General features: G+C 42.0%; 1 protein-coding gene and 1 long non-coding RNA gene across 7 annotated transcripts in view; one reads left to right on the top strand and one right to left on the bottom strand.

The window, feature by feature from the left end:
• The window catches only part of CLTRN (collectrin, amino acid transport regulator), a 39203-nt gene extending 14568 nt beyond the window's left edge, over nucleotides 1–24635 (top strand). For 2 of the 6 annotated variants that reach the window (XM_032618814.1, XM_032618815.1), the window contains exons 4-6: nucleotides 3073–3186; nucleotides 7860–8054; nucleotides 23808–24635. In XM_032618814.1, coding sequence (XP_032474705.1) covers nucleotides 3073–3186; nucleotides 7860–8054; nucleotides 23808–23964 — 466 coding nt within the window. In that variant the 3' untranslated portion in view covers nucleotides 23965–24635. Of the gene's footprint in view, nucleotides 1–3072; nucleotides 3187–7859; nucleotides 8055–8964; nucleotides 9067–20917; nucleotides 21564–23807 lie in introns of those variants that run through there. The other 4 variants (XR_004347949.1, XR_004347948.1, XM_032618818.1 and 1 more) reach the window with 4 other exon arrangements.
• Nucleotides 10439–15748, bottom strand: LOC116747001. Its single transcript, XR_004347950.1, has 2 exons — nucleotides 15273–15748; nucleotides 10439–11005 (listed from the first exon to the last, which is right to left on the bottom strand). It is a non-coding gene; the product is annotated as an uncharacterized LOC116747001 (long non-coding RNA).
• Nucleotides 24636–26700: the final 2065 nt, after the last annotated feature.

Here is a 26700-nt window from a genome sequence, read left to right as displayed (position 1 = left end):
ATAAATGAGTAGCTCATTTTAAAAAACCGCATTGTCTGATTGTTAATAAGGCCCAAAACATGAGTCATTCGCACCCCACAGCATTCTGCAAAGTGGGGGATATGTTTTTGCCAAGCACACACCACTTCATTTTGTTCATCTCTGTGTCTTTGAAGAAGGCACATTTTGGGAGACCGGGCTTGACTGTTTCTGCCAGTAGAGGGCACTGTCCCTCAGTGGCTCTCCACCAGTGTCATTGTGCACCGCGCGCCCCGCCCCTCCCCCCCCAAACATCTGGCAGGGCCTGGAGACACGTTGTATGTTTACAGTATGGATTATCTACTGGCACCTAGAGGATAGAGACCAGGGATTTTGCTAAAACCCTACAATGCAGAGGTCTGCACCCCACAAACAAAGACTTGTCTGGCCCCAACAGAGCCAGGGTGTAGAAACCATCATGTGGATGAAATCCTAATGTTTGAATCTTTGAAAGAAAGACCATGACAATCTCTAGGATAATGAAGCTATTTTAGTATTATTTAAAATAAGAACCACCTTTAAACCGTATGAAGTGGGCAGTAGGGGAGAAGCACGCCTTCCTGAGAAGGGTCTTCTCAGGGGCAAAGGCAGCAAGGGTGGGTGGGCAGGAGGGAGTGCAGGCCTGGACGTCAGCGGTGCTTCCTCGGGGCGGGCTCTGCAGGTAGGAGAGGTGGCTCTGGGGCTTGGCAACTCCTGGCTGGAGTGGAGGGAGCTGGCCTTGCGGTCCGTGCCAGTGACTCAGGCAGGGGTAGGGCAGGGGTCAGCTGGGTAAAAGAAATGTGGGTTTGAGTGTTAGGAGGAGGTGGCTTTGGCTCTCAGGACTCAAGGGGGATGTCAGACTGCAGGAAGCCCAGGCCTGGGAGTGCTGATCCGCTCCCATCTCTCCAGCGAGGCTCTGTGACTGTGCCCTGGGTGGGTGGGGGTGGGGGGGCCTCACAGCAGGGTGGGCGGCAGGCAGGGAAGGCTCAGGCAGGGCTGCTGTCAGGCCGGGGCTCAGTGTCCTCTTCTCGGAGGCGCTTGCACCGGGAGCAGATGCTTCTCAGAGGCCCCGGCCTGGACACAAAGGCAGGGACCACTCCATTCCTCAACACGGGCCGGAAGGCCGATAGCCTGGGCTCGGGGCTCTCAGACCTCAGAGGCCCGTCGAGCCGCCTTTGTCCTTCCTCGCGTCGGCTGAGGGCCTTCAGCGCGGTCTCCTTGGCATAGGGTTCCGGGGACTCCTGGCTGGGCGGACACGTGGACAAGCTGCTTAGGCTTTCAACGGGGGCGGTACGGATGTCCACCAGGCTCTGCGTGTGGCAGGAGAGGCGGGCGTTCCACTGGGACCTCATCGTGAAACCGTTGCCATGGCCGGAAACCCCAGACCCGAGAAGGCGCGGAGGGGCGGCCCGCTGGGAAGGCGCCTCCGGGCCTGGGGCACCAAGGACCCGCGGACCGGGTAGTACTTCCAGCTGCGCAGGACGGCGGGGAGCAGCCTGCTGCGGAACCAGAGCCCGCGATCCTGGCGGCGGCGGTAGCACAGGATTTGGCACCCGTCCCGGCCCATCGGGAGGCAGGTTCCGTGGGCGGCCCGGTCCATGGGAACCATGGGGACCGGCGCTTCCGGGTGTGGGCTGGCTGCATGGCCTTGGCCATGCCCAGGTACATACTCAGGTAGCTGGCCATGCTCACGGGTCAGCGGGGTCGGACCTTCGATGGGCTTTGGCTTCTGGGCGGCCCCGAAGTCTGTAGACGCGAAGCTTACGGCGCTGAAGTTTACGGTTCGTGGGGCGTCGGAACCTCTGGGCATGAGGTCCTGCGTGTGCCAGGCCGGGGCCTCGCGGACTCACTCGGGGCCTCACAGACCCACTCGGGGCCTCGCGGACCCACTCGGGGCCTCGCGGACTCACTTGGGGGCTCGCAGACCCACCCAGGGCCCCGTGGACTCACTCGGGGCCTCGCGGACGCACTCGGGGCCTCGCGGACCCGGGGCCTCGCGGGGCGCACCTGTGTTCTGAGCACAGGGGATCCTTCAGCTCCCACTGCTGGCCCAGGCGCTTGGCTCTGGGTGGCGGGGGAGCCCTCCACTTTTTGCCCTTGACATTTAAAGGGAGAAAATATAATAATTTGTACCAAAAATAATAATAATAATTTGTACCAGGCCCTGAAAATTGACTGAAGGGCACTCTCTTTCATTACTGTAAAAATGAACAAAATGCACTTGAATGCTTCTTTAAGGAAAAAGAGTGAATTTACTTGTATTTCTACAGAGGCTGTGTGTTTCTTCTAGAATGGTTGCTAATGTCACTTTTTGTAATTTTATTCTTAAGGACCTGGTGAAAGCCTTTCGGGACTTATTTTTTAGCTCCGACAACGTTGGTTTGTTGTGGATTCTCCTCTTATTTTCTGCGTTCATAGATTTCATACTTTCATATATAGATTGTCTCTAATCTGAACACTAATGCCATTTCTTTCTTGTCATTTCTACTGGTGATCCAGGTACACAGACTAGAGTGAGGCACATTTCCAATTTATAGTTGGAAGCAGGTACCCGCAAAAACAGTGTTCAAAGCCTGCTGGTAAATGTTACAGCACTTCAGTCTGGAGGTCTGTTGTTGGGCCGACCCCAGTTACTGGAGTAGGAGAGGGGTGGAAACAGTGGCCAACAGAGGAAGCAAGTCCTCGATCAACAGACTTGTCTGGTTCTGAGAGGTGGAAACCTGAATGAAGAGGACACTAAAAAGATCCTGATGAGGAAACACAAAAGGCTTTTGTGTCAGAGAGGCCAAGAGTTGAGGAAACAGGGATGCTGTCAGCTAACAGGTGATGAAGAATGAGATACGTAATGCCCTCTACTGAGCCATTCTGTTTTTTCTTTCTTTTTTGGTAGATTCCTTATTTTAGGAATGATCCCCAAGTCTATGATTTTGAAATAAAGGAAATTTCCTATATTATTTTCTTCTTAGTAGGACATTTCTTCACCTCTTAAGATGGTAATAACACCAGAGTGGAATGTCTAATGCAATTTGGTATTATTCGTTCATAATGTACTTTTTTTCTTCTCATCATCTGCAGAATTTCCCACGTCCTACTTTGCAATGTAACCCAGCGCGTGTCATTCTGGTTTGTGGTTACCGATCCTTCAAGGAATCACACCCTTCCTGCTGTTGAGGTACAGTCAGCCATAAGGTAATCACCGCTAAATATGCCTTCCACTGGTAAATCAAGTTATTAATTCAGCTGTTTTCATAGATTTTGAAGACTTCTCTCTCTGGTTCCAAGTGATTTATTTATTAAGATGCCAAAGGCTTCATTTCGTTACTTTGGAATAGAGATTAGTATAGATCAGTGGTTCTCATCCAGGGGCAGTTTTGCCTCCAAGGAGACATTAGGCAATGTCTGGAGACATTGTTGTTGTACAGTGCTGGGGACGGAGTAGGCAGAAGTTAGGGACGCCAGTTAACATCCTCCTGTGCTCAGGATAGCACTTCACAACAAAGAACTATTCAACCCCAAATATCCATTGTGCTGTGGCTCAGAAGCCCTGGTTTAAACATTAGCTAAGAAGGTTTAGTACTGTCTTCTTTTGGTGAGAACACCTTGTATGGCACTATTGTGTGATGGTTCATCATATGCCTTCTCGAGCCCAAATGCTTACGTGTTTTTTGGTGGTTTTTTTTTAGGGGAGTATAGTTGCTTTACAATGTTGTGTTAGTTTCTACTGTACAGCAAAGTGAAAGTCTTTACCTTTAAAAGATAATTTTTTGAAAAAAAGTAAAAGCATGACTTTCATACAAATCAAAAATAAATGCTATCCAAGATTTTATTATCTTATTAGTTAATGAGGGAACTAGTAAGATGTTAAAACCAGTTTAAAGGAGACTTCAAGGCAGCATGCAAATGCAGGAATTGAAGAATGGTGATGTTTATTTATTAAAAGATACACCAGTCTATCCATTGGCGGTGCTCCACCAGACACAATTCACCTTGATTTTCTGTGGACAAGAATCATTTACATTGTATCAGTTTTCTCCAACTTACAGATATGCAAAATAACTCAAAAACAGTAAAAGGTGGAAATTGTCCAGAAAGGTAGACTTGCAGGACACTCAGTCATATTTTTCACCCATTTGAAGTTTTACCCATTTTTTCCTGACAGTTCCCCTCCTTCTCTCCTTGGGATTATAACAAACTTTCAGAAGTGAAATGTATTCTTTTCTGCACAGAAGCAGAAGAAGCAGTTTGTTTTTATTTCAACTAATGTGCACTTTATGTGTGTCAAAACTTCAAATCCCACACATGATTGGTGTTGGGCAAAGGTATATTGGAAGAATGAGTTCACAGAATAAACTATTTCCTGAAAAAGAATGAGACAAAGTTCATTCTTCTTACAAAGGATTTATTTACAAGTTACTGAAATGCATATTTTTCTCGTTACCAAAGAGAAATATCTAGTGAAAGAACTCATCTGCTCTTTGTAAAATATCAATGTTTAAGATAATGAGTGTATAATCAAATGCCAAGTGTTTTTGTGTGAATAATCATCTGTTTCCCTTGCTGAAGCAAAGGCATTGAGGCTCTATACCCATGGGAAATGATTTAACAAGGTTTTCTTTGTTTTGTTTTTTTAATAAATAAATAAATAAATTTATTTATTTTGGCTGCATTGGGTCTTCGTTGCTGTGTGCAGGCTTTCTCTAGTTGTGGCGAGCGGGGGCTGCTCTTCGTTGCGGTGAGTGGGCCTCTCATTGCGGTGGCTTCTCTTGTTGTGGAGCACGGGCTCTAGGCGCACAGGCTTCAGTAGTTGTGGCTCAAGGGCTCTAGAGCACAGGCTCAGTAGCTGTGACACACGGGCTTAGTTGCTCCACAGTATGTGGGATCATCCCAGACCAGGGCTCGAACCCGTGTCCCCTGCATTGGCAGGCGGTTTCTTAACCACTGCGCCACCAGGGAAGCCCTAACAAGGAGGTTTGAGCCAAATTGTTTCTGCACTTTTGCCAGTAAGAATACTGCTAAGAGCCACTACTTAGGGAGTAAGAATTAGGAATATTGTATTTTATGAGAAAAGGGATTTTATTCAAGACTTGTGATGAGGGAGGGCTACAAGGAAAATGAAGGCCCTGTGGTTAAACCAAGCTTCAGTTAATGTGAGGCGGAGGAGTGAGTGTTTAGGGTGAAGGTTGAAGATCTAGAGGAATATGTTCACAACAAAATGTCTGTTTCAAAGGCCCTAGTAAGAAGGGCTATTGAGGGGGTGAGGATGGCTAATAGAATGGGAATTTATGTCCGGGAATGGATAGGACTCATCAGAATTGTATGAAAATAAAGGAAACAGTACCAAGAGGGAAGGATAGACTGAAAAGAAAGGAGATAGTACCTAGAAGGCAGGTAGTAGGAATTTCAAGGCTGAAGAGCCTATGTGGTTGGGCAAAATAATGCTAGTTCCGCCTAATGCTTGCATAATATTTTCTGGTTCACAAGGCATGTTCTGATACGTCTGTGGCATTTAGTATCAGCACTAATCATTTGTGAGCTGTTATTATTATCCCTGCTTTATAAATGAGGAAATTGAGGCTCGGGGAGATTAATTGATTTGCTCAGGTCACCTAGAAAAATAAAGAGTGATGACTTGAACGCAGGCATGCTGCCAGCACATGCAGTGATTTTTTTTTTTCTCCCGGTCTGCTAGAGTATCCACACCTATGGAATTAGGCGAGGGGATGACAGACCAGTTTTAAGATGTCTGCTTTTGATCTGTTTTGAGGGCCTGGCCTTATTCAAGGCCAATCTTGGCTAGAAGATATCCATGGTGATTGACGCCTCTTGGGGATTTCAGTGGTAGGTGGAGATATAGTTTGTACTAAACTAGAACCTCTTATCAGCCTGAGTGCTAACCGACCGGGTAGACAGAATGAGAATGCAGAGCAACTTTTCACTTTACTCTGTTATACCTTGGTAGTGGGGTTCGTTATTTTGTGGGAAGGTTTGTGTTACTGTGTTAGCAAAATTAGGTTACGAAAAAAGAAAACATTCTGTAGTTTGATTAAAATTGCATGGAAATTATCCCCTGCTGCAGATTCCCTGGCTGGGATTCTCCTTCCCATTTATGAATAATCAGGCCTCCCCATAGATTTTCATTTGCTAAAGGAGGTCTTTCCTGATACCCTGGTGCTGGTCTGCAGAGATTCTCCAGCTTTTACTCTCAGGTTCAGGATCAGTAGTCACCAGCCACATGTGGCTCTCAAGCACTTGAAATGTAGTTAGTCCAAGATTAGATATGCTCTAAGTGTAAAGTACACACCAAATTTCAGCGACTGAGCACAAAATAAAATGTGAACCAACTTAAAATTGATTACATGTTGAAATTGTATTTTCTTGGATATAGTGGGCAATATATATATATATTTTTTTAAATATTTATTTATTTGGCTGTGCTGGGTCTTAGTTGCGGCACAGGGGAGCTTTAGTTGTGGCATGTGGAATCTTTAGTTGTGGCATGTGAATTCTTAGTTGCGGTATGTGGGATCTAGTTCCCTGACCAGGGATCGAACCTGGGTTCCCTGCATTGGGAGCTCAGAGTCGTAACCACTGGACTTCCGGGGAAGTCCCAAAATATATGTTATTAAAATTAATTTTCCCTGTTACTATTTACTTTTTTTTTTAAACGCAGCTCCTAGAAAATTTGACATCACACGTAGGGTTCACGTTATATTCTGGTTTCAGTGCTACTCTGGAGGTTGTTGAAGTCAGCTTGCCTAGTGTGAATTCAGTAAAGGCCACACAGTTATCTCCAAGAAATCTCCTCATCTAATTTGCAAATTCCAGTTAGAAATTTAGTTTCAGTCAAATAAGTTTTTGCTACCAACCCCTACCTAACTGCCACCAACCCCTCCCTAAGTGCCACTACCACCAAAGATACAGATTTTCCCTGGGAAAAGTAATGCATTTACCTTCATATTTTTCTAGATTTTTGTACTCCTAAAGCACCATTTACTTTAGTCATATGGAACTACTTGCAGCTGACGCAACAAATCATACTACATACCATGTCTCCAATTCCTATGCTCACTGCACACTTTGGTCTAAAGAACTCCTACTTGTCCCTCAAAGCACAGCTCAAAAGTTGCCTTCTTAGGAAAGCAGCTGTGACATTTTACTATGGTGTACTTACCCCTCTGCTGTGCTCCCACTGTGCCCATATTTACCCCTTGCACTGTGATTGCACTGTGATTGCGGAGGGACTGATGGGCCACTCTTCTAGACTGTAAGCTCCTTGGGTATTTTTATTTCATTTTGTATCTCCAGCACCTAGCACAGGATCTGGTACTTAGTAAGTTTCCAGCAAATGTTTGTTGAATTGAATGAAAAAAAAGATCAAATTGATGGATTTGCAGCTGCTCCTGGCTTCGTGTTCTCTTTTCTGCTGCTGGTTTTGTTTTTTCTTCTCATATTTATCACCCACTTTTTGCATATTATCTTATCTTTTCAGGCTGTTGGTATTTATGTAAGGCACCTTAAATAGATTTCTGTCATTTTAATCTAGATGCTGCCTCTCAGGAAATAAAACATGGTGGGCAGAGCTCAAAGCTCAAGACTTCCAGTTACTTCTAGGACATTATCAACAGTGGAGGGCAGTAGTACATAGAGAAGCATCTTTCTGGCAACCAGCACTGCCACTTATAGACAGAAAACCACAGCATGATTTGTCCTTATCAAACTGTCTGTTCAACCTGAAGTCTCCTGCTAGGGGGATGCTCTGTTTATAGAGATAGTTATAATCATGGGGAGATAGGGTTATACCTTCTGTTTCTAATGTTTCTTCTGTCTTGTTTCATTTGTTTTTAATCATCATTGTATTTTAGAATGAATAGGAACCGGATCAACAATGCCTTCTTTTTGAATGACCAGACTCTGGAATTTTTAAGAATTCCTGCCACTCTTGCACCACCTACTGACCCCTCTGTGCCCGTCTGGATTATTATATTTGGTGTAATGTTTTGCATCATCATAGTGGCAACCATGCTATTGATTTTGTCAGGAATCCGGCAACATAGAAGGTAAGATATTTAAAGGGAGTGATCTAAAGAACATTTTCTTGTTTACTCATGACTTGGAAAAACAAGAAGAGGATTTTTCCCCTAGATGAAGAAAATGTGTTATATCTGAAACTGAAAAAATTGGTGGTTTTTCAAAATATCACTTATGCTCTTGTTTTTGGAGACTTTTTGGAGTCCGTGTCCCTTAGTTAACTATGGGTCCTTCCATTACTATCTTTCTTTCTATTCTGTTTTATATCTAGAGTTGGTTTTAATATCTGGGTTATGATTTTGTAAGTTGGATATACAGAGCTAAGCAGACTTTTTGGGTAGGCAGAGTTAATCTTTGCTAGTCATCCACCTCCAAAGACTAGTAGTTCCGTAGTCCTTTTCATGCCTCCTCACCTTGGCCTGCCTCTTCCAGTGCCTGCAGCCTCCACCTTGTACTACACACTTTTGCGATGTTTTATATTCCCTCCCTTTGATGGATGCTCTTCCCTCTAGTGCCTATGATTTTATATAGACCCGTGTTCTTCACAGTGGCCTTTGAATCAACTTCCTGCATCAGAATTGCCTGGAACACTTGTTTAAAATATAGGTTCCTTTGCCCTACCACAGACCCACTAAAGTCGATTCTCTGAAGGAGGTGCATTCTTTTAACTGAAGTTTAGTTGATGTACAATTGAAGAAAATATGTTTTAATGGATATCTAGGCTATTCTAATTCACTTAGTTTCAGAGCTTCCAAATTAAGTACTTACATTTAGATTCCCACTCTTGGAGTTCATTTAGCTGGATTCTGGGGCACATGCAAACTTTGCTGTCAAAATTATTGGTATTAGAGAATTTCAGACCAGTGGGAGAGTTATTTAGGTAGAGAGGAGACAAGATTTCTTAGCACAATGAAAGGAGAAAATAATTTTGTTTACAAGCACCTCTGATCCAGAGGGGAAGTGAAGAGAGTCCTTAACTCTTCAGTAGACACTCTGATGCTTCTAAACCTTCCCTTCTGATACCAAGGAAGAGGAATTCTGGTAAGTGGAATCACAGGCACACACATTGGTTTTCAAAAGGGTTGGTGCCCACACGGGACATGCAGGTTGTGTTTGGCCAAGTGTGTGTTTGACTAAATGTTTCTCCTGAGACTTTCTACTTTCCATATTGTTCACCCTGGTTATTAGCAGAAGGTAATCATTTTAAATTGGGGGCTTTATAATTTTTTTCACAAATGGTAAGTGAAATGCTATGGAATAAATGTGATTTACGTGTAGTGCCCAAATTAAGCTCAAATATTAAGATCAAGTTGTACTTGCTTGCTTTTCTTGCTCTTGGCATGACACATAATGCTGAGAGGCTTGGTACAAATTATTAATCTGTTTTGTTTTGTTGTTCAGAATATTAAGAAATATTCTCTTGTAGTATTTGAATACCTATGTTTAATAGTTTTAAGTTTTATATTAATCCTGAAATGCTAGGATTCTATGGTTTCCAACAACTGTAACCTTTGTGAATTCACGCCATCTCCTTGGTTCCCCATTTCCTCACTAGTACAATATGGTGAAGGAGGTAGAAGAATGGGCTCTGGAGATAGACTGCTTGGATTCAAAGTATTTATTGCCTAGACTCTGCTCTCATATGTAATCCATTAACTGTATGGATATCAGGAAATACAGGCAATGAGTCAGGGAAACCAAGCTCAAGAGGATATGGTTTGTGGTGCTCGAGTCAAGTTGGTTAAATTTTTCTTTACTGTCTGTGCATAGATAACTTTGCTCAAGTGACAGTGAGGTATATTAGAAAGAATTAATTTGCTGGGATCAAAAGAGTTAATAGAGTTCTTGAAGTAGTGCCTGGCACTACTGCTGTTAGCTGTTACTGTTATTTTATTATCCTGCCAGTTGCTGGTCTTTCAGCTCGTTAGTGCTGGGATCAGCTATCTCTTCCTTCTGAGCAGATTCTGCAGTAATATAATAACTGAGTGTGTAGCATCATAATCTGTTGCCCGGGAGAAGGGAGGCTGTTGTCACAACCTTGCCTTCACAAATTTAGTTCCTGTTCAAACCAGGAAACAGATGGACAAATCTCCTGTGTCAACCTGGAGAGCATCAGTAATTAGCAAATAGAGTCAGGACAGTTATGACAATCTTCTGAAGAGAAATTGATTTGTTGGGTTTTCCATTTGATACGGAAAAAATCTGGTGGGTTTTTCTTGGGCAAAGTATTGCTTCAAAGGTGGGGAGAGGGTGCAGTTCGAAGTGGGGAGAGCCCTGATCATTGTGATGAAAGCGTTTTCTAATTGTGGGAAAAAATGGTAGTTGCCCCTGAAAGCCTTTAGTGGTGAGGAAGACAAAGATTTGTTCAAGAATCCAATTCATACATTAGGTAATAATGAACATAGTTTGTGTGATACAAAATCTTAAACCTAGAAGACGAGGAGGGACCACAGGGTCATCTGAATCACCATTCTGCTTCTGCAGAGAAGAGTGCCAGTGTCCTCTAAGACATGTGCATCTTTATACTTACTACTGAAGAAATTTCTCAAGTAAAGCTTTAACTATTCTGGTAGCTGTGTCAATGACAGCATTCCACTGACTGTTCAGAACCGCTGGGTGGAAAGTATGCAGTCACTGGTGGCCCAAACTAGGTGAACTCAAATACTAGTTATACCCTTTAGGTGAGTGACCTTGGTTGTGTCATGTAATTTCTGTGGGTCTGTTTCTCCATCTGTTATAGGGAGATAATGTCTCACAGGACTGAAATGAGGATTGGGTGAAAAAATGTGTATAAAATACCTAGGTTATAGTATGTACTAAATAAACAGTAATTAGTATTATCCAAGATGAGCTTAACCCATTTATGTGATTAAGGGATGCTGGAAAAAGATCTCTTTTCCATCCAGATATTGCCACCATACTGCAGAAGATTTTCCAGTTCAATGGCTTATTGCTTGAGATTTTATTAGTTAACAAACACCTATTTTATTTTTTTCATAAATATTTTATTTTATTTGACCATGGAAGTTTATCAGTATATATTTGACTATGTCCTCAACCAATATAACTACAAATGAGGTCCAGCAATGCCATTCCAACCGCATGATTTTAAAAAATTTATCCTGACATGGTGCCTAGACATTTTCTCCCACAAATTAGCCCCACTCCTAAGGATCAAGCAAGGTTGGAGATGGTCTTTGGAGAATATGGTCTTGACCATGGGCTCAAATCTCAGGTAGAGTTGGTTTTTTGTTTTTTTTTTTACCATCTTCATTGGAGTATAATTGCTTTACAATGGTTTGTTAGTTTCTGCTTTATAACAAAGTGAATCAGTTATACATATACATATATTCCCATATCTTTTCCCTCTTGTATCTCCGTCCCTCCCACCCTCCCTATCCCACCCCTCCAGGTGGTCACGAACCACCTAGCTGATCTCCCTGTGCTATGCGGCTGCTTCCCACTAGCTATCTATTTTACGTTTGGTAGTGTATATATGTCCATGCCTCTCTCTCACTTTGGCACAGCTTACCCTTCCCCCTCCCCATATCCTCAAGTCCATGCTCTAGTAGGTCTGTGTCTTTATTCCCGTCTTACCCCTAGGTTCTTCATGACCTTTTTTTTCCCCTTAGATTCCATATATATGTGTTAGCATACAGTTTACGTTTTTCTCTTTCTGACTTACTTCACTCTGTATGACAGACTCTAGGTCCATCCACCTCACTACGAATAACTCAATTTCGTTTCTTTTTATGGCTGAGTAATATTCCATTGTATATATGTGCCACATCTTCTTTATCCATTTATCTGTTGATGGACATTTAGGTTGCTTCCATGTCCTGGCTATTGTAAATAGAGCTGCAATGAACATTTTGGTACATGACTCTTTTTGAATTATGGTTTTCTCAGGGTATATGCCCAATAGTGGGATAGCTGGGTCATATGGTAGTTCTATTTGTAGTTTTATAAGGAACCTCCATACTGTTCTCCATAGTGGCTGTATCAATTTACATTCCCACCAGCAGTGCAAGAGGGTTCCCTTTTCTCCACACCCTCTCCAGCATTTATTGTTTCTAGATTTTTTGATGATGGCCATTCTGACCAGTGTGAGATGATATCTCACTGTAGTTTTGACTTGCATTTCTCTAATGATTAATGATGTTGAGCATTCTTTCATGTGTCTGTTGGCAGTCTGTATATCTTCTTTGGAGAAATCTCTATTTAGGTCTTCTGCCCAGTTTTGGATTGGGTTGTTTGTTTTTTTGTTATTGAGCTGCATGAGCTGCTTGTAAATTTTGGAGATTAATCCTCTGTCAGTTGCTTCATTGGCAAATATTTTCTTCCATTCTGAGGGTTGTCTTTTGGTCTTGTTTATGGTTTCCTTTGCTGTGCAAAAGCTTTTAAGTTTCATTAGGTCCCATTTTTTTTTATTCATTCAAAATCAAATCTTTATTAAGTCTCCATTGCATCAGAAGTCTTTCCCACTCTTCATTTCTTTTTTTTAACATCTTTATTGGAATATAATTGCTTTACAATGGTGTGTTAGTTTCTGCTTTATAACAAAGCGAATCATTTATACATATACACATGTTCCCATATCTCTTCCCTCCTGCGTCTCCCTCCCTCCCTCCCTCCCTATCCCACCCCACTAGGCAGTCACAAACCATCTAGCTGATCTCCCTGTACTACGCGGCTGCTTCCCACTAGCTATCCACTTTACGCTTGGTAGTGTATATATGTCCATGCCACTCTCTCACCTCATCACAGCCTCCCCTCCCCCTCCCCATATCCTCAAGTCCATGCTCTAGTAGGTCTGTGTCTTTATTCCCGTCTCACCCCTAGGTTCTTTATGACCTTTTTTTTTTCTTAGATTCCATATATATGTGTTAGCATACAGTTTACGTTTTTCTCTTTCTGACTTACTTCACTCTGTATGACAGACTCTAGGTCCATCCACCTCACCATAAATAACTCAATTTCGTTTCTTTTTATGGCTGAGTAATATTCCATTGTATATATGTGCCACATCTTCTTTATCCATTCTTCTGTTGATGGACACTTAGGTTGCTTCCATGTCCTGGCTATTGTAAATAGAGCTGCAATGAACATTTTGGTACATGACTCTTTTTGAATTATGGTTTTCTCAGGGTATATGCCCAGTAGTGGGATTGCTGGGTCGTATGGTAGTTCTATTTGTAGATTTTTAAGAAACCTCCATACTGTTCTGCATAGTGGCTCTATCAATTTACATTCCCACCAACAGTGAAAGTGTTCCCTTTTCTCCACACCCTCTCCAGCATTTATTGTTTCTAGATTTTTTGATGATGGCCATTCTGACCAGTGTGAGATGATATCTCACTGTAGTTTTGATTTGCATTTCTCTAATGATTAATGATATTGAGCATTCTTTCATGTGTCTGTTGGCGGTCTGTATATCTTCTTTGGAGAAATCTCTATTTAGGTCTTCGGCCCAGTTTTGGATTGGGTTGTTTGTTTTTTTGTTATTGAGCTGCATGAGCTGCTTGTAAATTTTGGAGATTAATCCTTTGTCAGTTGCTTCGTTTCCAAATATTTTCTCCCATTCTGAGGGTTGTCTTTTCGTCTTGTTTATGGTTTCCTTTGCTGTGCAAAAGGTTTGAAGTTTCATTAGGTGCCATTTGTTTATTTTTGTTTTTATTTCCATTCCTCTAGGAAGTGGGTCAAAAAGGATCTTGCTGTGATTTATGTCATACACTGTTCTGCCTATGTTTTCCTCTAAGAGTTTGATAGTGTCTGGTCTTACATTTAGGTCTTTAATCCATTTTGAGTTTATTTTTGTGTATGGTGTTAGGGAGTGTTCTAATTCATACTTTTACATGTACCTGTCCAGTTTTCCCAGCACCACTTATCGAAGAGACTGTCTTTTCTCCACTGTATGTTCTTGCCTCCTTTATCAAAGATAAGGTGACCATATGTGCATGGGTTTATCTCTGGGCTTTCTATCCTGTTCCATTGATCTATATTTCTGTTTTTGTGCCAGTACCATACTGTCTTATTTACTGTAGCTTTGTAGTATAGTCTGAATTCAGGGAGCCTGATTCCTCAAGCTCCATTTTTCGTTCTCAAGATTGCTTGACTCTTCGGGGTCTTTTGTGTTTCCATACAAATTGTGAAATATTTTGTTCTAGTTCTGTAAAAATGCCAGCGGTAGTTTGATAGGGATTGCATTGAATCTGTAAATTGCTTTGGGTAGTAGAGTCATTTTCACAATGTTGATTCTTCCAATCCAAGAATATGGTGTATCTCTCCATCGATTTGTATCATCTTTAATTTCTTTCATCAGTGTCTTATAATTTTCTGCATACAGGTCTTTTGTCTCCTTAGGTAGGTTTATTCCTAAATATTTTATTCTTTTTGTTGCAATGGTAAATGGGAGTGTTTTCTTAATTTCACTTTCAGATTTTTCATCATTAGTGTATGAGAATGCCAGAGATTTCTGTGCATTAATTTCGTATCCTGCTACTTTACCAAATTCATTGATTAGCTCTAGTAGTTTTCTAGTAGCATCTTTAGGATTCTCTATGTATAGTATCATGTCATCTGCAAACAGTGACAGCTTTACTTCTTCTTTTCTGATTTGGATTCCTTTTATTTCTTTTTCTTCTTTGACTGCTGTGACTAGAACTTCCAAAACTATGTTGAATAAGAGTGGTGAGAAAAAAAAAAAAGAGTGGTGAGAGTGGTCAACCTTGTCTTGTTCCTGATCTTAGTGGAAATGGTTTCAGTTTTTCACCATTGATGACGATATTGGCTGCAAGTTTGTCATATATGGCCGTTATTATGTTGAGGAAAGTTCCCTCTATGCCTACTTTCTGGAGCGTTTTTATCATAAATGGGTGTTGAATTTTGTCAAAAGCTTTCTCTGCATCTATTGAGATGATCATATGGTTTTTCTCCTTCAATTTGTTAATATGGTGTATCACGTTGATTGATTTGCGTTTATTGAAGAATCCTTGCATTCCTGGAATAAACCCCACTGGATCGTGGTGTATGATCTTTTTAATGTACTGTTGGATTCTGTTTGCTAGTATTTTGTTGAGGATTTTTGCATCTATGTTCATCAGTGATAATTGGCCTGTCGTTTTCTTTCTTTGTGGCATCTTTGTCTGGTTTTGGTATCAGGGTGATGGTGGCCTCGTAGAATGAGTTTGGGAGTGTTCCTCCCTCTGCTGTATTTTGGAAGACTTTGAGAAGGATAGGTCAAACACCTATTTTAAAAGGCAAGTGATCTTATTAGGCCTGCTGTTTACTATAATAGTGGTGGACTGACTAATGAGTTCTCTCTAAAAAAAAAAATCCCCTGATTTGTAGCATTTGCTGACTTCCTATCCAGTCTGAAATTTCTGAGTGTTTGAGTCACCTCTAGCAAGCCTGTACCAGCCAGTTTCAACACGCCATTACAACTGCCGCCTCTTTGTGAAATAATTCGAGGAGGTTGCTTCTCTATTACTATCTAGTTGAGAACAGCAGTTTGCAGAATTGAGAGATTTGTTGCAGGAAAAAAGTTGGAAAAGTGATTTTTTTTTTTCTTTTGGGGAATAATTAGGGAGTTGGGTATGTGGGAAGACAACCAAGATGAACTGCATATACTTGACAGTGGTGTCTGTACTAGATCTGTGTCTAGCCCCAGCCTGGAAGTGGATATTTTAGCTCTCTGGTCAGCTTTACGGTAATGGTGATGATGGTGATGGTGATAGTGATCACTGTAATGGTGGGGGTGATGTGATAATGCTAATGGTGGTGAAGGCGATGGTGTGATGTGTGTTTTAGTTGAAGGAGCACTGGATCAGTACTCCTGGTTTTGGGTTCCAGTCTCATGCCCTGGCATTTTTTAGCTGAATGACCTTGATCCAGTCATATATGGAAAATGAGGATAATATTTTCTTAAATAGTTATGATGATGGGAAGCCAAAATTGGAGAATACACACAAGTGCTTCATACACTGGGGAGTGCTATATCAATGTAAAGAAGCATCATCATCAAAAAGCAGTTACAAAGTGCTAATTCTATGTAACCTGGCACCTTGTGCTATAAAAGAAGAGTCACAGACACAGCACAATTTCAGACTTGTATGTATATAGTAGAATTGATTCATGACTCCTGCATATAAATAGACTGTTATAATGTTATTGTCTTAGGAAGGGATCTTAAACAATGATCTGAATCCATCTCTCCAGAAGCCAAGGCCCAGAGAGGTAAAAATATCTTATTCCTTTATTGACCATCCATTATGTGATAGGAGCTCTAGAATGTATCATGGAAGAGACGTACATAGATAACATGGGTGGTCTTTGCCTATAAGGAGATGATAATCTTGTAGTTGTAACAAAGCCAGGTCAAGGACTCAGGACATTGAACCCTAGCTAATGCTAGCAGTTGAGCAGTCACTAGTGAATTCACTTGGTTTATTTCTGGTTATATTTCTGTTCCCATAAGGTCAATAGTAAAGGGAAGTGCATTTGGATTTCTATGAATTTTTTCACACAAAGGGCTGGGGCTCAGCCAATATTTTCATATACTGAAACTTCACTTTCTTATAGAGTCTCAATTAAGTGAATAAATTGTCTTGAAAATAGAAATGTAAATGAAATCAGAAATGTTAGAGCTAATAATTGTTTTACTTTGCTGTTCTTAAATGTACACCCTCAATAGGAGTCAAATATGTGGGCTTCGCTGGTGGCGCAGTGGTTGAGAGTCCGCCTGCCGATGCAGGGGACACGGGTTCGTGCCCCAGTCCGGGAAGATCCCACATGCCGCGGAGCGGCTGGGCCCGTGAGCCATGGCCGCTGAGCCTGCGCGTCCAGAGCCTGTGCTCCGCAACGGGAGAGGCCACAACAGTGAGAAGCCCGCGTACCGCAAAAAAAAAAAAAAAAAAAAGTGTTTTGAGAGAAGCCTGGGGAGATGAAATACAGTTCTAGGTCTGCTCCTTTCACCAGTCTCATTCCATTATGAAAGACAAGTTGCTCTACATATTTGAGTCTCAGCTCCTGCATTTGAAAAACAGGGATAATAATAAAATCTGCATAGTACTGCAGTAGGAATTAGGTGAGATGATGTGTACACAGCACTTAGTCTGCCGTGTAATAGATACTAATTCTTACTGTTTTGCCATCACATCACCAGTCTCACTGTGCTGCAACGCCCACTAAAATTGTTCCAGCACTGCTGCCATTTCCCCAGGACTCATCCATGCTGATTATGACCACAGTCCCAGTTCCCCAGTAATTAACTCTGTCCTGTTTTGGAATCATATTTGTCTGTCCTTTGTTGTTTGTCTGGCTGTTCTTGGGCCTTGGCTTTTCAGCCCTATCTTGTTTGAAGGGAGACAAAAATACTGTTTCTGCTTTTACCTGCCCTGATCCTCAACACCCCCTAGCTACGTGGGCCACCCGATACAGGCAGACCTCACTTTAGTGTGCTTCGCAGATGCTGTGTTTTTTACAGATTGAAGCTTTGTGGCAACCCTGCGTTGAGCAAGTCTGTCAGCACCACTTTTCCAACAGCATTGGCTCACTTTGTGTCTCTGCGTCACATTTTGGTAATTCTTGCAATATTCCAAACATTTTCATTATTATTATATTTGTTATGGTGATCTGTGATCTTTGATGTAACTATTGGAATTGGGGGGGGCGGTCCACAGACCATGCGCCCATAAGATGGCAAACTTAATGATGAATATTGAGTGTTCTGACTGCTCCACCAATAGGATGTTCCCCGTCTCTCTCCCTCTCCTCCAGCCTCCCTATTCCCTGAGACACAACAGTATTGAAATCAGGCCAGTTAATAACCCTACAGTGTCTTCTGAGTGTTCAAGTGAAAGGAAGAGTCACATGTCTCTCACTTTAAATCAAAAGCTAGAAATGATTAAGCTTAGTGAGGAAGGCATGTTGAAAGCTGAGACAGGCTGAAAGCTGGGCCTCTTACATCAAACAGTTAGTCAAGTTGTGAGCGCAAGGGAAAAGTTCTTGAAGGAAATAAAAAGTGCTAATTCAGTGAGCACACAAATGGTAAGAAAGTGAAACAGCTTTATTGCTGATGTGGAGAAAGTTTCAGTGGTCTGGATAGAAGATCAAACCAGCCACAACATTCCCTTAAACCAAAGCCTAATCCAGGCAAAGCCCTGATTCTATTCAGTGTTATGAAGGCTGAGAGAGGTGAGGAAGCTGCAGAAGAAAAGTCTGAAGCCAGCAGAGGCTGGTTCATGAGGTTTGCGGAAAGAAGCCGTCTCCATAACATCAAAAGTGCCAGGTGACGAAGCAAGTGCTGATGGAGAAGCTGCAGCAAGTTACCCAGAGGATCTAGCTGAGATAATTCATGATGGTAGCTACACTAAACAACAGATTTTCAATGTAGATGAAACAGCCTTCTATTGGAAGAAGATACCCCCCAGGACTTCCATAGCTAGAGAAGAGAAGTCAATGCCTGGCTTCAAAGCTTCAAAGCACAGGCTGACTCTCTTGTTAGGGGCTAATGCACCTGGTGACTAAAAGTTGAAGCCAGTGCTCGTTTACCATTGTGAAAATCCCAGGGCCCTTAGGAATTATGCTAAATCTACTCTACATGCGCTCTATAAATGGAATAACAAAGCCTGGATGACAGCACATCTGTTTACAACATGGTTCACTGGATATTTTAAGCCCACTGTTGAGGCCTACTGCTCAGAAAAAGATTCCTTTTAAAATATTACTGCCCATTGACAATGCACCTAGTCACTCAAGAGCTCTGATGGAAATGTATAAGAAGATTAATGTTGTTTTCATGCCTGCTAACACAACATCCATTCCTCAGCCCGTGGATCAAGGAGTAATTTAGACTTTCAAGTCGTATTATTTAAGAAATACACTTCATAAAGCTACAGCTACCATAGATAGTGATTCCTGTCGTGGATCTGGGCAGAGTCAGTCAAAAACCTTCTGGAAAGGATTCACCATTGTAGATGCCATTAAGAACATTCATGATTCATAGGAAGGGGTCCAAATATCAACATTCACAGGAGTTAGGAAGAAGTTGATTCCAATCATCACGGATGACTCTGAGGGGTTCAAGGCTTAAGTGGAGGAAGCAGCTGCGGATGTGGTGGAAAAAGCAAGAAAACTAGAACTAGAAGTGGAGCCTGAAGATGTGACTGAATCGTTGCAATCCCATGAGAAAACCTTGACAAATGAGGAGTTGCTTCTTATGGACGAGCCAAAAAAGTGGTTTCTTGAGATGGAATCTACTCCTAGTGAAGATGCTGCGAAGATGGTCGAAATGACAACCAGGGATTTAAAATATGACATTAACTTAGTTGATAAAGCAGCGGCAGGGTTTGAGAGGATTGACTCCAATTTTGAAAGAAGTTCTCATGTGGGCAAAATGCTATCAAACAGCATTGCATGTTACATACAGAGAAATCATTCATGAAAGGGGGTCAGTCGATGCAGCAAACATCACTTTTGTCTAATTTTAAGTAATTGCCACACCCACCCAGCCTTCAGCCACCACCCTGGTCAGCAGCCATCGACGTCAAGGCAAGACCCTCCACTAACAGAAAGGTTCCAATTCGCTGAAGGCTTAGATGATGGTTAGCATTTTTTATCTCCAAAATATTTTTAAATTAAGGTATGTACTGTGATTTTTTTTTTTAGACATAATGCTGTTGCACATTTAATAGACTACAGTGTAGTGTGGCTCGCTTTATTGCAGTTGAACCAAACCTGCTGTATCTCCAAGGTATGCCTGTACTTTTTTGGTCCCCTCTTTTGCCCATCTTCTCTCTGGATTTATGAGAAATAGCCACACTAAGGCTTCTAAGAGCTAGTTTCAGGTGTTTTAGTCACGGGGTTTTTTTTGTTTTGTTTTGTTTTTAATCCTCTTCCTGAACCACCTGACATGCAGGAACAGCGGAAGTCATTAACACTCATTTTTATTTTTCAGGAAAAAGAATTCATGTTTTTAGCAGAACATCAAATCAGAATGATCCAGAAAGATAGTTAAGTTTTATTATACTTAGAGCAATGTGCAGGCAGTGACTCAGTTTATTACAGGACACACTATGAAATGTGACAAAGGGCTGTATTACTGTTAGATAACCTTTGAACTTCTTATCATGTCCACCAGCCAGCAAGTTACTGACACTGCAGTTTGTGAAGCCTGGCAGTGCCAAGACTGTGAACAACTAGATCTAAGGTCACAAAAAAATAACATGTACCTAATTTGTCATGGACACGGCTCTCGTTTTGATAAATTTCCACAGCGATTTTGCTCAGAATCTTTTTGATTAAGAAATCCTTCTTGTAAAGAAGAGAAACTTGTCCTCATCCATCTGCATCTTCCTTTTTTGTTCTTCCCCATTCCTTGTGATGCCTGGTGGATTATTTTTCCTTTGTGGTTGGCGGGGGGAGGGGAGGCAGGATTTCTTGTCATGATCTGCAAGTGTCCAGCTCTCTGCAATTTTTCTTCTAATTCTGTAAAAACATTTTTTTTAACTGAAGAAACTGGCAAATGAACACTGGCAACCATTACTTCTAAGACTGCTGTTGCATTGCCACCTACTTCAGAAAGCTCCATCCACAAGGATTTTTGTAATATGAGTTTCATAGTTACATACACAAATTTCAGGGTAAAACTTGACTGTCAGAAACCTGTTTATTTCTATGGAGAATTATTATTCACTCCAAGCTCAATGAGGAGTGACTTGGGGAGAAATTGCATGAGCTAGGCATTTTTGATGATAATTTATAAATATACATTTGTCGCTAGGGTGTCATTCTTACTGAAACATCACTCTCTTTTATAATCCATGAAAAGGAGGGGAGGATGAGTGAAATTTGGAGTTTTTCTTTTTTATTGAGCCCTTTCTTTTCACTTTAGGACAAGAACTGTATCACTTCCAACACATAGTAGGCACTCAACATAGTTATTGAATGAATGTTGGATACTATGAATGGAAGTGATGTGTTCGATGGTTATAGAATGTCAGTTGTCTTTGCTTTCTGGACGACGTGGAAAGTGACGAGATACCCCTGTCTACAGGAGGAGGGGCCAAAGAATTCTAGTCCTCTGATAGGTGATTTCACCTGGCCGGAGGACCTTCTCATCACAGGAAATTGTATGCCTACTCCAACTGGCACTGATCGTTGACCGCTGATGCTTGGAATGGACAGTGCAGTATCTTCACCCTGAGGAAGGGAAAACACAGCAGCCTGTCCTTACCTAGGTCTCTGGGACTACAACCCACCGACTTCCACTCCTAGCGTTGGGCCTGTAGTGATACATTTTGACATTTGACAGTGGCATGCACAATGGCAAAATACTTTCAAGTGATGACAGTGGGATCTACAGTATTGAAATGCTACTTTACTTTTCTTTATAAACTCCACCTATTTGAAATTATCTAATAAACCATCAGTGAAGCCTGGCAAAATCTGTACTCACTCCTAATTCTTAAGGTGTGAAAATGAGTACTTTCCTCCATCCATTTGAAAAAATAACTATTCAATAAATACAAGAAATATCACGTGTACATTCCCTTCCTTCCTTCCTCCCTTCCTCCGTCCCTTCCTCCCTTCTTCCCTTCCTTCCCTCTTTCTTTCTCTTTCTTCTGATAGATCCCATTCAAAATCTACCTTGGGCTGCTGTCTGAGTAACTTTGCCTACAGCATTAGTCCATCCATTCTTCCATCCAGTTGTTTGTTCCATCACCCAACTACCGTCCAATCATCCATCCACCCATTCATCCATCCATCTATTAATTCCCCATCCAGCCAACCAGTCATTGATCTACGTTCATTGATCCATCCATTTATCTGTCTAACTAGCTCGCCAGCTACTCATGTGTCTGTCCATCCAACTCTAAGCACATTAGTTGAGTGCCTACTCTAGGCTGTCAGCTGTTTTACAAAATATCTTTTAATTTGGAGTTGTCTGATTAGTTCTTCCTGAGAAATTCAGGTCAAAAAAATTTGGTGATGGTGTAGGGCAGGAACACAGGACACAGAATTTTATTTTTAAAAAATATATCTTCTCGGTGCATCACGTCCAGAGGCACTTGTCAATTTGTCTCGGTGATATTCACCAAATTTCTCCCTTTACAAAAAACAAATGTCTCTTTATAATTAGTACATTGCTTGCAGGGGTGTTACACTGAGACCCTGTGAGTATGCTATTCCTTAGTCATCTCCCACTCAGTGGTTTAGTATCCATTGAGGAGACTCATCAGAACCAATTATTATTTGGTGATTTTCTGTTCTGCTGCACCTTCTATATGGGTTGTCATTCTTTTGTAAACAAGAGCTCTTTCTTTTCTCTGCCTTCCTCCACCATATTCTTTAAAGCGCTTTGAAATGAGCTCTCATGTAGGACTAATAGGGACCTCTACCTTGATCATCTTTGGGGCATCTTCACCACCTCCTCACCCACTAGAAATTCACGAAGTTTCTAAGGGACTTCCATAGCGGTGGAAGTCCATCCTGGTCACCACAGCAATGTCCACCATCCCAGCCATGTGGTCCACTCAGGTCTGCCTCTTTGAAGTTTCTACAGATTTCTGGAACAAGAGAATCTTTGACAAGTCCGGGAGCCTCATGCCTAACATCATGCCTCCATGGTGCCCCAACATCTAACTTGTGATAATCCTGAGGGAAGCTCTTCTGCCCTCTGATTGCCTAGAGGTACTCACATCTCTTCTCTCCCCCACCTCTATGATATCAAGCACAACTGGCTCAGTGTCTTGGCCTTTCACAAAGGACAGGAAGAATGTTTGAATTCAAGGCTACATTTTCCCACACTCCAGGGAAAGATTAAGGATCTGGTTACCACTTGGATTGGGGTAGCAGGGTTTTTAAAGGGTCTGAGAATGAACAACTTAAAAATTTACCTGTTGAGGCTTCCCTGGTGGCGCAGTGGTTGGGAGTCCGCCTGCCGATGCAGGGAACACAGGTTTGTGCCCCGGTCTGGGGGGATCCCGCATGCCGCGGAGCGGCTGGGCCCGTGAGCCATGGCCTCTGAGCCTGCGCATCCGGAGCCTGTGCTCCGCAGCGGGGGAGGCCACGGCAGTGAGAGGCCCGCGTACCGCAAAAAAAAAAAAAAAAAAAAAAAAATTTACCTGTTAAATGGAGTTTTTTGGAATGACCTGGGATTATAGCTATGAGTTGTAATTAGTAAAATGTGTTCGGAGTTCCAAAAACCTGACTTAACAAACGAATACAACTGTTTTGTAATGAGTAGAGCCAAGGAATGATACCTGCAGTTTACAATGGTTACATCCTTTCTACAAAGTAATGTGAGTTTGCTTCTCGGTATCTCATTTCAACCTGATTTTTACCTAACATTTGCAGACCATTAATTTGTCAAATCTTGTGAGAGGAATTTATTACTTTTATAAATTCAATTTTTGTGAAGTTCTCCTAGAGCTAAATTTTTTAACTTGCCAATTTACCATATGTTTTCCTCACATTCCTTCATGCAGTTTGTGTGTGTGAATGTACATATGTATATGTGTGTGTATACAAACATTCATTCATACAAATATATGTATTCATTCATATACATATATATATAATCCATGCAGACTTCTGATCTTGATAGCATCTTTTCACCTCATCAACTCTTTATGATCTTTGAAATTTATTTGAAAATACACAATGTCATCTATTTTCCCCATCATTCTAGGGTTCCTCTTCCCTTTCCTGATCTCCATGTTTGTACAGAAGACCATCCTTTCTCTTCCTAGATCCCAATCATTCTTTTTATGTGCACTTAGGAAGAACAAAGGACCTTCTGAAATGGAAGACACTGAAGATAAATGGGAAAACACAGTCAAAATTGAAAATGGCATCCCCTGCGATCCCCTGGACATGAAGGGAGGGCACGTTAATGATGCCTTTGTGACAGAGGATGAGCGGCTCACCCCACTCTGAAGGGCTGCTGTTTTCTTTCCCCCTGAAACTCAACACTTGTTTCTGTGCAACTGCTGAACATCACAATTCATTGAGGGAAGATTATATATTTTGTGTCACCATTCTTCTTTTGTAAGAAATTTTGAATGTGCATGCAATTGAAAGGCAATGAATTATACCCATGAAGACCGTTGGAATAATAAGCTGATGACTATCCAGAATATTCTAAAATATTTCTCTGACAGCACAATGTGTAAGTGCAGGCATGTGGCATTTGTAGTTACTGATTTTGAAATGCATTAGTATTTAAGCGTTTCCAGCAATAAGGTCAGGCCAGTATATATATATCACACTTTAAAGACCTAAGAAAAAATACTTTTCCAGTGGAGAATGCCTATAATATGGTGTCCAAATCATTAAAAATGGATCCTTTTTGAATATCATTTATATCACTCTGTATATGACAAGATAAGCAAGAAGAACAAGTAATTACTGTAAATGGGTTGGATAAAAATGGGCGTGTTGATATACAAGGTAGAATTTGATCCTGTTATCATACCAACAGTTGCTTATATATATTTTCTGACTATCAGTCTCTAATAGGGCATCTGTATTCATTGATTATTTCTGCCGTTTGTAGAAGTACAATCTATTCTAACTTAATAAAGTGCTAATCATCTCTTTTAAAGTGACTGATTGTAGTCTGCAATTTATTTCCACACGGTGGAACATAGTAAGCCTTATTTTTATGTTATGTTTAATCTGCTCTCCAGTCCTAGAAATGAATTATTTTTGTTGTGTGTATCCCTGCTTGAAGACTGTAGTTTTTAGACTTGATTTTACTTTCAGGTAGGCCATGTATCATTCTAAATTCTAATAATAATTATTATACATGTATTAATAGAAGGAACATATGCAGCTCAATCTCCCACTGCTATCACCCATAGTTGGTGTTCCGGCAGTAGTCTCTAACTCACTTCCCCGCCTCCAGTGGATACAAACTCTAAGAGGGGTAGTGGAATGCAGAAGGTTTATTGGGGAGTGCTCTCAGGAGATATACCTGTAAGAAGTGAGGAAGGCACGTGTGGTAGACACTAAGGTGTCTGTCATCTCCTGATGTTCACGCCTTCATGTAACCCTCTCTCCGTGAGTGCGGAGGGGACCTATGACTTGCTTCTAATGAATAGAATACAGCAAAGCTGGTGAGATGTCACTCCTGCAGTTAATTTTTTTTTTTTTTTTTTTTTTTTTTTTTGCGGTACACGGGCTTCTCACTGTTGTGGCCTCTCCCGTTGTGGAGCACAGGCTCCGGACACGCAGGCTCAGTGGCCACGGCTCACGGGCGTAACTGCTCCGCGGCATGTGGGATCTTCCCGGACCGGGGCATGAACCCATGTACCCTGCATCGGCAGGCGGACTCTCAACCACTGCGCCACCAGGGAAGCCCCCTGTAGTTAATTTATATGATATCTGAGTCTGTCTTGCTAGCATACTTGTTCCAGAGACTCTCCTTGCTGGCTTGATTAAGTAAGTGGGCATGTTGGGAAAGCACAAATGAAACTGGGAGCAGGTTCTAGGAATTGCTGGTGGCCTCTCAGCACCAAAGATAGCCTCCAGCCAATAGCCAGCAAGAAGCTGGGATCCTCAGTCCTACAACCACAACAAGGAAATGAATTCTGTCAACAACTGAAGTGAGTTTGGAAGTGGATTTTTCCAAAGTCACATCTCTAGATGAGAATGTAGTCTGGCCAACACTTTGATTGCAGCCTGAGCAGAGGATCCAGTTGAGCTGTGCCCAGGCTCCTGACCCATGGACGTTGTGAGATCATAAATGTGTGCTTTTTAGGCCACTAAGTTTGTGCTAAAGCATTATGCAGCCATAAGAAACTAACAGAGTAGGATTAAGCAGAGGGAGAAGTAACCGGAAACATGGTTACAACGGAGGCCTCAATCAATCCCTCAGGGATCTTAGGAGCTGAGGTTGTCCCTGATTGAGATAATGTGGCTGGGCCTTTGTATCTCTCCATTAGCCAGTTACAGTCATGGGTGCTCTCTGGGAAAGGATCTGCCCTTGGAAAGGGCAGTTCCCTGTGGCTGAGGGCAATTCCCACTGAAGGACGCAGCCATGAACCTTCAAAAGCCATTATTTTCAGAAGCAGGGGATGGGTATGTGGGCCCTAAAGAGGGGGCCTGGGTGGACCCCCAGAATATCCACGACACCTTCGCAAGTTATTTGGCTGCAGTGTAGGTTGAATGAATATCCAAAGTGCAAACCTGCTTCTGTTGGTTCCTCACATAAAAGCTTTTAAAAATGGTTTCTTATTCTCTTTAGGATAAAGCCAGACTCCTTAACACGGGGCCTGCTGCGGTTTGACCCCCACCTTCTTCTCTAACTTCATCTCTCACACTTCTCCCCTTCTGTTTCTGTCTGTCTCTCTCTCATCCAATCCTAATAGATCTCTCACTTCCAGGCCTTTGAACAAGCTGTTGCCTCTGCCTGGAACACTCTGCCCCATCTTCCAGCCACTCTTCCAGCTTGTCCTAGAGTTTCTCTCGCTTAAATCTCTCATCCTCCTAGAGGTCTTTCGTGGGCCTCCAGGCTAAGTGCTCCTAGACTGCCCAGATAATGATACTCATCTTGTACTAGAATTATATTACACTTAAATGTGCTTTTGTAGATAAAGGAGACCACAAAGGCAAGAGTGCCTGGGGCCCACATAAGTCTTCTAATACAACCTTGTCTCCATAAAGGTTTTC

Source organism: Phocoena sinus, chromosome X, assembly GCF_008692025.1.
Source record: "Phocoena sinus isolate mPhoSin1 chromosome X, mPhoSin1.pri, whole genome shotgun sequence".
Classification (NCBI taxonomy): Eukaryota; Metazoa; Chordata; class Mammalia; order Artiodactyla; family Phocoenidae; genus Phocoena; species Phocoena sinus.
Note: the sequence above shows the minus strand (reverse complement) of the source record. Positions and strands in the feature narration are given on the sequence as shown.